This window comes from Anabrus simplex, chromosome 5, assembly GCF_040414725.1.
Source record: "Anabrus simplex isolate iqAnaSimp1 chromosome 5, ASM4041472v1, whole genome shotgun sequence".
NCBI classification, from domain to species: Eukaryota; Metazoa; Arthropoda; class Insecta; order Orthoptera; family Tettigoniidae; genus Anabrus; species Anabrus simplex.
Genome location: NC_090269.1, coordinates 101645813 through 101659600, shown reverse-complemented (window position 1 = coordinate 101659600; position 13788 = coordinate 101645813). Strand labels below are relative to the sequence as shown.

Below are 13788 nucleotides of genomic sequence, written 5' to 3'. Positions count from 1 at the left end.
GCATAGGTAAAATGTAATCAGCATTATCAAGATATAAAAGGAAAATTAGGAAGTAAAATTGATTTATAAGGAATATTACATTGGATGATGTCATAGTTATGGATGAAATCCATAAGAACATTAAACAGAAATCGGGAAGACAGGCAAGAAAAGCCATGTTGTTTACAGATGATATAGTGATGTGGGGGCCGATAACCTTTGATGTTAGGCCCCTTTAAACAACAAGTAGCATCATCATCATCATCATCATATAGTGATGTGGGGTGAGGATGAAACGGAAGTACAAGTAGATGTATGGAATCAAGAGATGGAAAAATTTGGGATGAAAGCACAGAGAAAATTAAAACAATAGTGATGACATGGGGAAGGAAGGAAGGAAGGAAGGAAGGAAGGAAGAGGAAAGATAAAACTGAATGGTAAAATTCTGGAAGTGGTTAAAAGTTTCAGGTAGTTGGGAAGGAAGTGTGATCACAGAAAATGGAAAGATAACTGAGGAAATTGGGAAAAGAATACAACAAGCAAACATCTTCTACCAGAGTGTATGGGGTATTTTGTGGAACCAAGATGTCCCGAAGAAATGTAAGATATAAGAAAGTAATATATTCAACCTATTATGAACCCATACTAACCCATGCTGCTGGATCGTCGACTACAACAAAATGAGAGAAGAGTAGAACAGAATACAAGCAGCGGAGATGAAATTCCTAAGAGGTATCGAGGGCAAGACCAGAAAGGATAGAATTAGAAATGAAGAGATAAGGAAAAGGGCAGGAATCTTGAAACTTCAAGACAGGATAGAAACAACAAAGCTAAAGTGTTATGGGCATATGATGAGAATGGGAGAAGAGAGTGTGCCAAAAAAAAAAAAAAAAGCTTTTTCAGACAAGTGAACAGGAAAGAGACCACGAGGAAGATCCCGAAAGAGGTGGACAGATTCAGTGTGGGAGTGCAAAGAGAAGAGGGGAGGAAAACCAGAAGATGTACTTTAAAAAAAGGAGACAAGTGGTGGGGAGACAGGCAGCGATGGAGGTCCTTGATTCACAACCTGACCCGGGAAGCTGGAAACAGGAAATGAAGATGATGATGATGATGATGATGATGATTACATTGGATGAAGAAGAAGAAGAAGTTGTAATTTGAGAAATTCATATGAGAAAATAACATTTAGCAGAGCAAGCGCATGAGGAAGCAAACATAAGAAGTGGTGGGCCCAAAGGAAAGGTATGTTGTGTGAGAATGATTATGATGATAAAATCAGACACACATTTAGGTAAGAGAGGAGGGGAACCTCATAGAAATTAGAAATTAATTGGAATAATGTAATGTAGACAATTTAAGCTTTAACATATAAAGGAGTATGAAATTTCTTAGGAAAATTCCTTCACTAACAGTATATTTTCAATCATTCATACAACAAAGGTTGACATGATGCTCCTATAAACAACAAAAAACAAGAACAATTGCCATATAAGAATAATAAGACCTAGGGGTATGAACAGGAATACACGACCATCAGAGTAGGAAAAAAAGGAACTTATTAAAATGTTCTCTCAAGAATAAAACTTGACACATGGTAAAATTATAACAAGCATAAAATAAAATAAGGGGTATTAACACAATCACATTACATACAAGTTAAGCAAAATGTCAGAGATTGAAAAAATAAGTCATGATATAATAATTAACACCAAGTTCTACCAGAATTGATCCTATGGAAAATAAGTTAACATACTAAAGTTTAACAAATTGCAAAACAAATGGAAAATAATGATAGTTACAAATTTCAATATTATAATTCCAGCAGTGTTGTATTCTGGAAATGAGAGAGGATTAAATGTTCCCAAAAGTATCCAGTCATGAGAATGAAAAAAAAGAAAGACATATGCATAGGATGATGTAATATGTTTAGAACTAAGAGAGAGAAAAAGTCAACCCATAGAGTAGGAAATAGAAGATAATTCTCATAAGGTTTCTTTGCTTCCACACCTTTCCATCTCTGGGCTATCCCAATTTGCATGAAGGAATTAGCTTGACTTCAAAATCAAGACTGAAATTTTCAAAGTTTACAAGATAAATTGAAAGTTCTGTCCTGAGTGGTCTGACACTCCATGTGAACTGCAAAGATGGTGAATGAAGTTTGAGGGAAGAACACCACATTAATACTCCACCCCGAGAGTAGTTCAGGCATAGACCATGGAGTTGGATGCTGATTGTAATATAATTTCTCGTTTTGAAACTGCAACAGAATCCCAAAGCCATGGAATTGGCAGGCGTAAAGGTGAGTAGCCATTATACGGCACGGCTTTTGGAGAGATGCTAATAGAAAAATACTGGAAACATGCAAAAGACTTTGTGATGGTTAGTTTTGGACATTGAAAAGACCTATGACATTGTTCCTTGGAATAAGATCAGGGAATGCCTTGTAGGTCATGTCCAAAAATTCTTGACTGACAAAGTAAATAAGCTTTACCTGAATTGTTACTGTTGCATCCAGATAGGCAGTGGATTATTTGGTTTGAAATGAAGAAAGGAGTTTAGCAGGGAAGTGGACAATAAATCAAACACCAGAAATGATTGACAAAATCAAACATAAGAGAGAAAAAGAAAAGTAGTGGAAACAAGAAAGATTAGCCCATGCTCATTACCGAAAGGTCAAACTAGCTTTCAGAACTGATAATAAAATCTCACAAAAAAATGTATAATCCAAACATTATCAGCAAAATAATTATGTATGCCAATTCGGAAATATACAGGCTCACCCGTTGTGATTGTAAAATGATATTTGTAAGAAGGACTAGCACAGTGTTACCAAGAACATTAATTTAAAGCCATCCAATATAATAGGTATTCAGCTTTTACAGAACACATTTATAATCACATTCACAACTTTCAGGGTATTAAAAAAAATATAAAATTACTTATCAAAGGTAACTACAGCTTAGAATTAAACATTCACAAAAATATCAAAATATCAGAGAAAAAAGGACCCGATAAGATTTTAAATGAAACTGCCGTAGATAACATCTTGTTTACTAACCATGAGATGCTGGAACATCATGTGCTGCTTGCATATTAGCAGCACAAGGTTGAACTCCGCTTAGTACCAGTACAACAGCGAGATGATATATCCGGCTGATCATAATAGAATACCTTTTTTCAATGTAAATGTTAGGTTATTGGAATCTCTTTCATTCGATCTATTTGTTTCGGAGTGCAATTTAACCTTGCCAGCATTTTAAATTGACGACACACCTATGCTCATTTTAATATGTTTCTAATCATTTTTATTTTATCTGCTGATGATAGAATGTAACTTCTGAAATCTGGTTATGGATAAAATATTGTGTGCTGATAATGAAAAAAATTGATGACCTGTTTATCACAAATTAGAAATGATGTGTATCCACAAATCATTTGCATTGCAATAGTAAAAGGCCATTGTTGCTCCTTTGTGCAGTATTGTGTTTATCTATCTGTTTGTATGGTATTTCATCAATGCGCTTATGACACTAGCTGTGTCCTACAAATAATGAGTGTAAAATAACCATTAAAAAATTAAAATCAGTGTTTTTCACTCTCTGAGTTGTGGATTCACTCATAACATAACATACAACTTTAGTGTAATCTTGTCAGTATTGCTTTCTTAATGTTACTTGTTGTTCCAGTGGCCACCATGAGTATATTATGATAATTTTATACCATATTTGTTGTAGTTCTGATGGAGATTCATACTTGTAGTGCATACAGAAAATATCCCAATTTTAGAATTTTCAAAAACTTGTCTAAACTCATCCCTATACAGTTAGGACAAACCCAGGTTTTTCTGTACTTTCTTCCATTTATCTCCTTTACTTTTCTGCTGTCTGATACTATCTTAATTCTACTAACTAGGTCAGCTCAGAGAATTGTGTCACTAGCATTTTCTGCCTGGACTACATTGAGTTCGAACACCAAACACCATTATCAGTCATCCCCTGAAAAGATTTTTGTGGTTCTTGTTCAAGTCCCTCCCCTGGAGGAGTTAATTCCTTCTATTGGTACTGGTCTGTCACCTGATCCTTCACTTTTCTTGCTTCTTTCTTCACTGTCCGATAATTTTGCTGTTGCGCTGCTTTTGCCACCCTTCATATTTCTCTTTCTTCTGCCTTAAGGGTGAGTGTTATAAATTAAATTAAAATAGGGAACAGTTGAATAATTGTTTCATCTTTCATCATCAGAAGTACACTGTAATGTCTATCAGGAAATTTCATTAAGAGAATCTACATCACAGGAAATTGATCTCAGAATCCTCTCAGATATCATTTAACTCCTGATGTTTATTTGCTGTAATATCTTTTATGGAATATTTGCAGGAACATCACAAGTCAGGAAGTGCATTGCAGGTTAAATATGAGGAATACTGGTACATAGAAGAATAATTTTATAGTTTTTGATATTTCACTTCAATAATACAGTTAAGAAACTCCTTTCTTTGGCTTCTAACTACCGTGTCCATATCAGAACAAATAATACTCCTTAACATTTGGATGGATTCTCTTTCTCTCTGTCACAGGATATAGGTGAAAGACATAAACAAAGCTTTCTTGGAACTGGGCTGAATGTGTCTGGTGCACTTTAAGACAGACAAAGTCGAGAGGAAACTAAAAATCCTCATCAGGCTGTTGAACTTGTTACAGCCATAGAACAAGTGATAGGTAGGCTGTAGCAATTGTAATCCCGACTATATTTTGTCCTTTGAAAAGGACTGACTGACTGGCTGGCTGAAAAACAAGAAATACCTGACAGTCATTCATGTGTACAACAGCATACTTCACATTACTAGTGTGTGTCATATATACCACTCTGCCTTGTCATACTATTTAATGGGGGATAGAATAATTACATAATATACCAGTTACTAATGAAGAAAGTCTCCGTGGCTCTGCTGGTCGGCCTCTCACCTCTGGGTTCCTTGATTCAAATCCTGATCACTGCATGTGAGATTTTGTGCTGGACAAAGCAGAGGCGGGACAGGTTTTTCTCCGGGTACTCCGGTTTTCCCTGTCATCTTTCATTCCAGCAACACACTCCAGTATCATTTCATTTCATTTGTCAGTCATTAATCATTGCCCCAGAGGAGTGCGACAGGCTTCGGCAGCCGGCATAATTCCTATCCTTGCCGCAAGATGGAGGCTTCATTCATTCCATCCCTGACTCGGTCACTGACTGGAAAACAGGTTGTAGGTTTCCATTTTCACCAGTTACTAATGGATGGATAAATTTGAGGACTACAAAATACATGCATTTATCTAAGTGGATATGTAATGGATTTCTGTGGTTAAGTCTAGAAGTAAATTTCAATCATAAATGGCTGCAGGTAACAAAAAAAATGAAACACTATTTCTATATGTAAGTTGGAAAGATTCTGTGCAAATATGTGTTTATTGATGTGTTTCCTGGCCATTCTTGCAATATTCAGTTTGTTTACAGGATACGAATCCGAGACATCAACGAGGCGCTTAAGGAACTGGGTCGCATGTGCATGACGCACCTCAAGACGGACAAACCTCAGACCAAGCTCGGCATTCTCAACATGGCTGTCGAAGTCATAATGAATTTGGAGCAGCAAGTGCGAGGTGCGACTGCTGCCCTCGTGGCAGTTTAAGTTTTTTCACTCACTATTGATAGATATAAATATTGGTGTTTTTAAATATTTTTATTAGAAAGAATAGTTTGCACTTAGGTGGGAATTAGAATGCTCATTACATCTTAAAATCTGTCTGTGTGTATTTTATGCTTCTCTTGGCTTTCTAAATGAAGTCTTTGCTAGTTAAGAATTTGAAAATGCTTTAATATGAAACAACATTCAGCAAAATGAGAAAATAATCAAGTAAATGAAGTAGAATATTGTGTGCCATGTTGTGGGCATCAGTTATTACCAGTAATTGAGAACATTGCATGGTTATAACACAACACTTAATTTGTATATGAAGTTAAAATCACAATGTAATTTAAGTGTAATAAGAAAGTAAATTTGAAAGTTGAACAATATGTAAATTTGTAAATCACACTCCCATAAAGTGATGGGTGCAAATTTGAAATTCAGTGGGAATGTTATTTCTACCTGAAAATTGTGTGATGTAAGAACTTCATTCATGTTGACACACTGATTAAGTACAAGCTATATAACTTCCCTTACAATTGTTCAGGTTCTGGATACAAATTTGATGCTGTCAAGACTTACCTTTTCCAGTCAGATGATGTTTTGGACAGTTATTTGGAGAATACTCATGGTGAATAGAAAAAATATAACTAATTTCATTTCATTTAGTTGATAATATAAGGGCTAAATTCAAGATTTCTTTTTTGCTTAAAAAAAGCTTATACGGGTTGAGCATTATGAGTCGTTAAGAAGTTGTGACAATTCAGAGTGTGCAAAATGACCAATAGTTGGTATGTAATTAAGGAATTTTTAAAAATCCATTCTTCATATGTGCACATGTGGAAAGAAAAGTAATGTAACAGCCATGAATTCTTTAAATTTCATATATATAAACACTTGTACAACTTCTTACTGCATCAAATTATACAACTTCTTACTGCATCAAATTTAGTAATACTGTACATCTTTGAACTTGAAAATTGACTTTTCCCCTGATGTAATAAAAAAGTGAGAGATTCATGCCGAATCAGGTTTCAACCTTACATATTATGAAAAAGATAATGAGAGCGGTCCTAACTTTCTTTGTCATTCAATTTTCATTCTACAAGTGTACATATTTTATACAGACATAGCACTTTGTGTGATTTTATTTCTAGAAAAAGTATCTTTAGAGTAGGTGTTAGTTCATACAATATGCGCCGAAATATACAGTACTGGAAATTATGTTAGTCTTTTTGTCAAGATGATAGTGTAAATGTTCAAAATGTGCTCCATTGCACTGTAAGCAGTGTTCGTAACGATCACGCAGATTTTCCAACATATTCTGGAGCATAGGTTGCAGCAGAGTCCCGAAGAACGAGACGATCTTCTGACGTAATGCGGGCACAGTTTTGGGTGGATCTGGAAAATTGATAAATTTGCTCCTTTAACATTCCCCACACATAAGCATCAGGTGGTGTGAGATCGGGGAAATGTGATGGGTAGGGGAACTCAGCCCTGCGGGAAATTACTCGCCCTGGAAAGGTTTCTTGCAGCATAGCCATAGTCCGTCGAGTGGTGTGGCAGGTCGGCCCGTCTTGTTGGAACCACTGTCTATTCACCTGCATGTTCCTGGTACGACAAAACCTTCTTAGATCCTGAATGAATGGCCTGATCACCATGTTCCTGTAGCATTCCTGGTAAACAGTAATAGGTGCACCATCATCATTCTTTATGAAATACGGACCTAGCACACCGTTGCCTGACACTGCACACCAAATTGTCACATGCACGCTATGTGGCGGATTCTGGACTATAGTGTCTGGCCTCTCGAAACCAAAAAAGTGAATTGTTTGGCGATTGATAAAACCGTCCAAGTGAATGTGACTTTCGTTGAAGAACCACACGTTGAACAAGAAATCTTGATCCTCGTACACCATGGCCAAAAATCGTACACAATATTCCACCCTGACATGCCTATCATGCTCCGTCAATCATTGCCCAACCTGTATTCGGTACGGAAATCCACCTATGTCTTTAAACAATCATCGAAGTGACGAAGGGCTGATGTTTAAATTCAGGGCTGTTGGCCGAAGACTTCACTTTGGAGACAGCAACACCTGATTGAGCACACGTCCATGATTTTCATTTGTGGACACAGTTACTGGCCTACCAGACCTTCCCTTGCGTTGACACAATACACTACCCGTACGACAAAATTTTTTAACAATCGATAGCATAACTGTGTTGCTAGGTGCTGGCTTTTTGAAGTGTTCACAATATTGTTCCGCCACTAACTTTAAACTCGGCCCACCTTGATAACCGTTTCCATACGAGTGAAAATAATACTCCACTATAAACACTTTTTCCTCCATCACGAGACCCATTGTCACTTCCAATCACAGAGCACAACGTTCTTTACACAACTAACAATTCATCATGGTGATGTAACTACACGCAGACGCTCAGGTGTGCGCTTGCGCACTGCGCGAAAATGAGTACTGTATATTTTGGCGCATACCATATAACAGGTCAGTACATTATTAAAGTAACACTATAACATACCTGTAAAAAATTAACAATTACAAGCATGTTAATAGTGTTACATTTTGTATTTTGACTGACCGGAAAATGATAAGTTATATTAACAGAGTTTACACTGAAAAAGAATGGTTTCCTTATTAATATATTATTAAAGTGACTGATTTTTGTGTATTGCCAGGAATTTTGCCAGATTTTCATATACGTAGTGTATTAAAGAGAAGCTGATGGGAAACTGTTACTTTTCTACAGTATGTACTGTTTATATTGCATTAGTGGGGTTTATGTTTATGTTAGTTACTGGTTTTAGATTTTGAATTTTAATCAATCTCTGGAAGACCATAAAGTGCACTGCTTCTGATCTGAGCATCTATCAGAGCTTTAAATAATTAGTCCTTTTTCAATTTTATATATTTGTCGAAGTATGTGTACTATCAAACCTCTTCAGCAATTGATTGTAATTTGTTGTTAGTATTGCATTTTATGACCCCCTTATGGTATCCCATAGAACGAAACCTGAACCCAAAGGCAGCCTGCTTGAAGCGTCGAGAAGAGGAGAAGGCTGAGGATGGGCCCAAGCTGGCAGGTCACCATTTAGGTCATCCTGGTCCACATATGACGCAACCACCGTTTACAGCTATGCCTGTAAGTACAGACAGTTTCAAATGAATTTACCCTTGATCAACCCAGTTTGTGTTGTTTATGCAAATGAAGTTGATCCAAAATAGGTAATTATGACTCACAGGAAGGTGAATAAGGGAAATTAAAGAGAGAGCACTTGTTCTGGAGATGGTCTGCGGTGTTCCACTCGATGCGTTTCAAGAAATGTTTTCTTCACTTCATGAATGTTCTCGGTGCTAACCATGTAATATGCATCGATTGTCCATCTCAGCAATGGAAGCCAAGCTCTATTAAATTCAAACTGTTTCTAATAATGAATGCATAACATGGAATATGAACCAATGTTTTAATGAAGTACGCATAGAAGAGTGTACATCATGTACAACTATTCTCTTCTAATTGTGCGTTAAGGGAATTATATCCATTATTTCTTTTTAAGATTTTAAAATGTCCATGGCCTGTGCAACAAAATTACCTTTCACTAGTCTCACCTTCCTTGTATTGTATTATTAATCTCAGTAAATGTTGTTGAAAAATGAATTATGTATGCCTTAGGCTGACACCAGCAGTCAGAAAATTGGGCAGGTCAGAGAAATAGCACTATTGCCATGTAGTTTTCTTTTAATTAGCAAGAATTGTCCAATTGAAGGTACAGTGGGAGCGGGAGATGGTGTATCCTCTCTCTCGAGCTACTAATATTATCTGCTCTATTATTGACAAAGGTTGCTGATATTAGTGGTGCAATTTTTTTAATAAATCACTGTAAAAAGTTGTTAAACATAAAAATAAGTTAAATCAGAATATCTTGTATAAGATTTTTCAGTAAGAGGATGTTTTTCAGCCAGTTCAAGTTCACGGTTCGCAGAACACATGGGTCAGTCAACTTCTTCGTATATTGGAATACATTCAGTAAGGCTAACTGTGTTTGGCTGCCTAAATTCTTCTTCTTTTGGGCTTCCACCCAACATTTCACACAGGTTTCTTGGTTCTTTCTAGCACTTAACTTTGCACTCGTCATATAATAAATCTCTAGAACAACCATTCACTATCCATATTCAATAGTACCATCACTGAATCTGCGGTGCAGTGATAGCTGCTACATAACATGGGCAGGCTGACATGTGTTAGACTATAAGCAGCACTGTACGGTCAGAATTGCCCCTCCATGAATGAGGATAAGCCATTCTCAACCATCTGTCGCTTTGCTGTTCGCATATCTGAAGATTACGTCGCCCTTCTTTAAAGCCTTTTGCTATTCGCTGAACTCCTTTTCTACCCCTCTGTTTTGTCTAATTGTGCCACAAACCACAGTGTTGTGTTCGTAAATCTCCTTAGCAATTTTGGCACTATTGTAGTAGTTGTCCATGAAAACAGCATATTCCTGACCAAAAAGCATGTCCCTGAGGTTCATTCCACTAGCATCGTAAATTCTTAGTTTACATATGTATCTTGACTTTGATTTACATACCATTCTAACTTGAATTCCATAGTTTATAGTTTCTTGGGGTTGTAAACAGGGAACCTTAGGTTCCCCCGCCAAACTAACATCCCTTCATCTGGAACTACCTTTTGTTGAGGAGTGTACACTAATGAATATAGGACTGGGTGAGTTGGCCGTACGGTTAGGGGCGCGCGGCTGTGAGCTTGCATCCGGGAGATAGTGGATTTGAATCCCACTGTCGGCAACCCTGAAGATGGTTTTCCATGGTTTCCCATTTTCACACCAGGAAAATGCTGGGGCTGTACCTTATTTAAGGCCACGGCCGCTTCCTTCCAATTCCTAGGCCTTTCCTATCCCATCGTTGCTATAAGACCTATCTGTGTCGGTGCAACGTAAAGCTACTAGAACAAAAAGAAAATGAATTCAGGAGAAACTAGACTCAATAAGGGATCAAATAAGACCAAAAGTACATGAACAGAACGAATGTGATGGCTATGGGAACATTGTAAACTTGAGCCTGTAGTACTGGCCTCTTGTGTAAAATCAAATGACAAACGGGTAAGCACTGCAGTTGGAGATCAGCGGTTTGTGTGAGTAGTTGGTTCGTAGCTGCAGAGAACTGGAAGAAATGTTCAGTAGTATGATATAAGAAACGTGGATGTCCAATTAAATCATATATCTCTTGCTTCTCACAGCATTGACCATTCTTCAATAAAATTTTGACAGTTGCAAAAAATTGTCAAAATTTTTTTTTAATGAATTAATACAATGATGTGAAAATTTCAACTTATTATTTATTTCTAATTACAGTTGCTCAATAGAAGTTTCACGTAAATAACTGTGGCTGAGAAATGTTTATATGATAGTGTTGATTAGTATTTAAAAAGAAAAATTATAGCTCCATCCACACTTCTTTTCATTAGCATGTTCTACCAACTGTCTTGCATATATGAGGAAAAAGGGTGCAAGTTGGTTGTCAGGATGTTTTATATGTCAAGATTTTTCTTACCAGTTGCTACTAGTTTACTTTTTTCATGATATTTGACCTTACATATTTTTCTGTACTTTCTCATAAAAAACTAAATACTCTTGTTTTTCTTGGCAGGGCCCACCACTACCACATAATCCAGCGCAGCCGCAGTAGCAAAGGTGGGCTTCCCGGACACCACCCTATGGCCCCAGGTGAAGGTGCCCGCCCTGCATCTGTCAGTGCACAATGTAGGGGACACTTAGACTAAGACATTTTTTAATAAGCAAATGATAGAAAAAAGAGAAGGGTGTTAAAAAAGAGTGTGTCAGAATATGGGAGGTGATTTCACCTGCCAAAAGAGAAAGAAATATGGTTCTTATCTCTTTTACAACCCCCGGTTGGGTTTCTTGAGACAGTTCAAAATAATATAAAGGAATGTGTCTTGTTTTCCGCGAGTAAGTGAAGTGGACATATGAAGGAAGACGGTAAACATACTTTTTTTAAAGTGCTGCGCAGAGCTGTGCTTTGATCGCAAAGTTTTTGTTAGTTTCTTTTTAACTATAAAGAAAGAAGAGATAAATTAAAGAAGCATCATCGGTCATCTCAGAGCCATCATCCTGGAGCACCATCCCACTCGCTACAGTGAATTATCCCCATTTTCTGAAATGGCCAGTATCAATCTGAAAAGAAGAGGAGAAAGAAGAATTCGGGATGAATCGACTACATTTGTTCTCCAAGATGCTGTGTTAATTTTCATGACAGTAAATAGAGTATCCATATTTTCCTTCTTAAGGTGCCATTTTCTGCTACTTTATCTGAGATTTTTATTAGACTTTTTTTGTATGTAGATTCAATCCTGGTCTTTCATTCTCAGGTGTATTCCTGGCGACTGCACATTAGATATTGCTTTGTGTCATATTTTGTTTTACAAATGTCAGTTTTATTACCTCATTGATGAGGATACTGGATGTACAGTGTGCATTATCGTCACACTTTTGGTAAGGTCTCCGAGTACAGTACTTGTGTTGTGGCTTGCGTGAAATATGACCTCTGTAGTAGTTCAAAGACAGTCCTGTAAGAAAAGTAGCAGGTACATGGTTTTAGTATGATCATGCCTCTTGGTTGGAGCACTTTCAGGGAAGTATAGAGTGGAACCTTGTTATCCCGTTAATAATTTTGTGTTAAGGTTGTGGAGTAGCATAATATGTGGCATAAATTAAGAAAGGAAACAAGATGAGCTGAGCTTGACATACAAATGTAATAGCTGAATACTGATCTGTGAACATCAGTTTAAGAACATTTCAGAAACTTAGTTTGCATTTGTCTGTGCTCCCTGTACTGGACTATTTATGCTCCTAGCTCTGAGTGTGTATGCATATTTGTACTGTCTGGTATTGGGTAGTAAGCTAACAAAAAATTGAAATTGTTGTCAAGCTTTTCTCAGAATACCACTTTTGTCTAACTTTTCATTTGAATTTCTGAATGAAATGTTAGGTATGTATTTTGTGTTCAAGACAACGCTAGTGACCTACCTATTCCTTTCCAACATATACGTATTTTTGAAGTATCCAGAAAAGGTTCTATTTTGTAAAGTTGAAATTGACTAAACTCATCTATTGCAAACCTGAAAAGGCACATTGCATGTGGTATTATGGATGAGCTAAATTCATTGTGACTTTAAATACCTCCAATATAGGCTTCTGGCACTAAAAGGTTTAAATAACACATGCATAAGCATAGTAAAATTGCTTGATAGTGTAGAAATCAGTTTCGATATTTGGAACTGCAAGATACCACTAATCGATATATTTATATTGAAACAGTGTTGATTGTTTTTACTGGATCAATTTGCGAACAGTGTCCTGCAATACATCACTGTTTTAATCACAAAATTTGCCCTAAATCACAAAAACAATGCTGAATTACGTAGAAATTCACAAATTATAGTGAATTACATTAAAATTTATTAAAAACTGGTAAAAGGACAAAAATTTTCAATATTTTGCAACATTAAAACTGAGAAATCATGCAGTACACATTAAATACTGCTTATATTGCATCTGCTGTACAATTTATAAGAGTTCTTGGAAAACCCATTTGTGAAAATTAGGCCTAGGGTTCGCTGCAAATTGGTGAATATGAAGGCAAACAAATAAGAACATTACTGCACCTTGAATTATCATATTGAATAAGATACATCTTACGATTTACTGTCTTTCCAAAATATATTCATGAGAGTTTTTGAAGGAATTTGTTTGCATAAGAGGTGCATTAAGCCTCCACTGAGGATGCATGGACACTAAAAGGCTCTTGATAGGGGGTGGGTTTCACTAACCTTCGTGTTAAAATATTCTGAGATGTTTACAAATGATCTCTGAAAAAGAATTGCTATAGAATATTTTTTTAAATCAATACATTTTTGAATATGAAAGAAATGTAAATAGATTTAAAATAAATGTGAAGAGGTAGCATCTTTTTTAATCAAGTTGTCTTAACTGTGTACTGGAGACTAATGAAAGGCTGGTGGAGTGTTTGTAGTTGGCTGTGTAATATTACTGTTGGTTGGTTGATGTAGATATAGAAAAGAAATGACCA

General features: G+C 36.5%; 1 protein-coding gene across 1 annotated transcript in view; it reads left to right on the top strand.

Annotated features, from left to right (window-relative positions):
* LOC136874379 (transcription factor 12) overlaps nt 1-11458 on the top strand; it is a 94276-nt gene extending 82818 nt beyond the window's left edge. Inside the window, exons 11-13 of the mRNA XM_068227777.1 lie at nt 5470-5615; nt 8670-8806; nt 11329-11458. Coding sequence (XP_068083878.1) covers nt 5470-5615; nt 8670-8806; nt 11329-11367 — 322 coding nt within the window. The 3' untranslated portion in view covers nt 11368-11458. The remainder of the gene's footprint in view (nt 1-5469; nt 5616-8669; nt 8807-11328) is intronic.
* Nucleotides 11459-13788: the final 2330 nt, after the last annotated feature.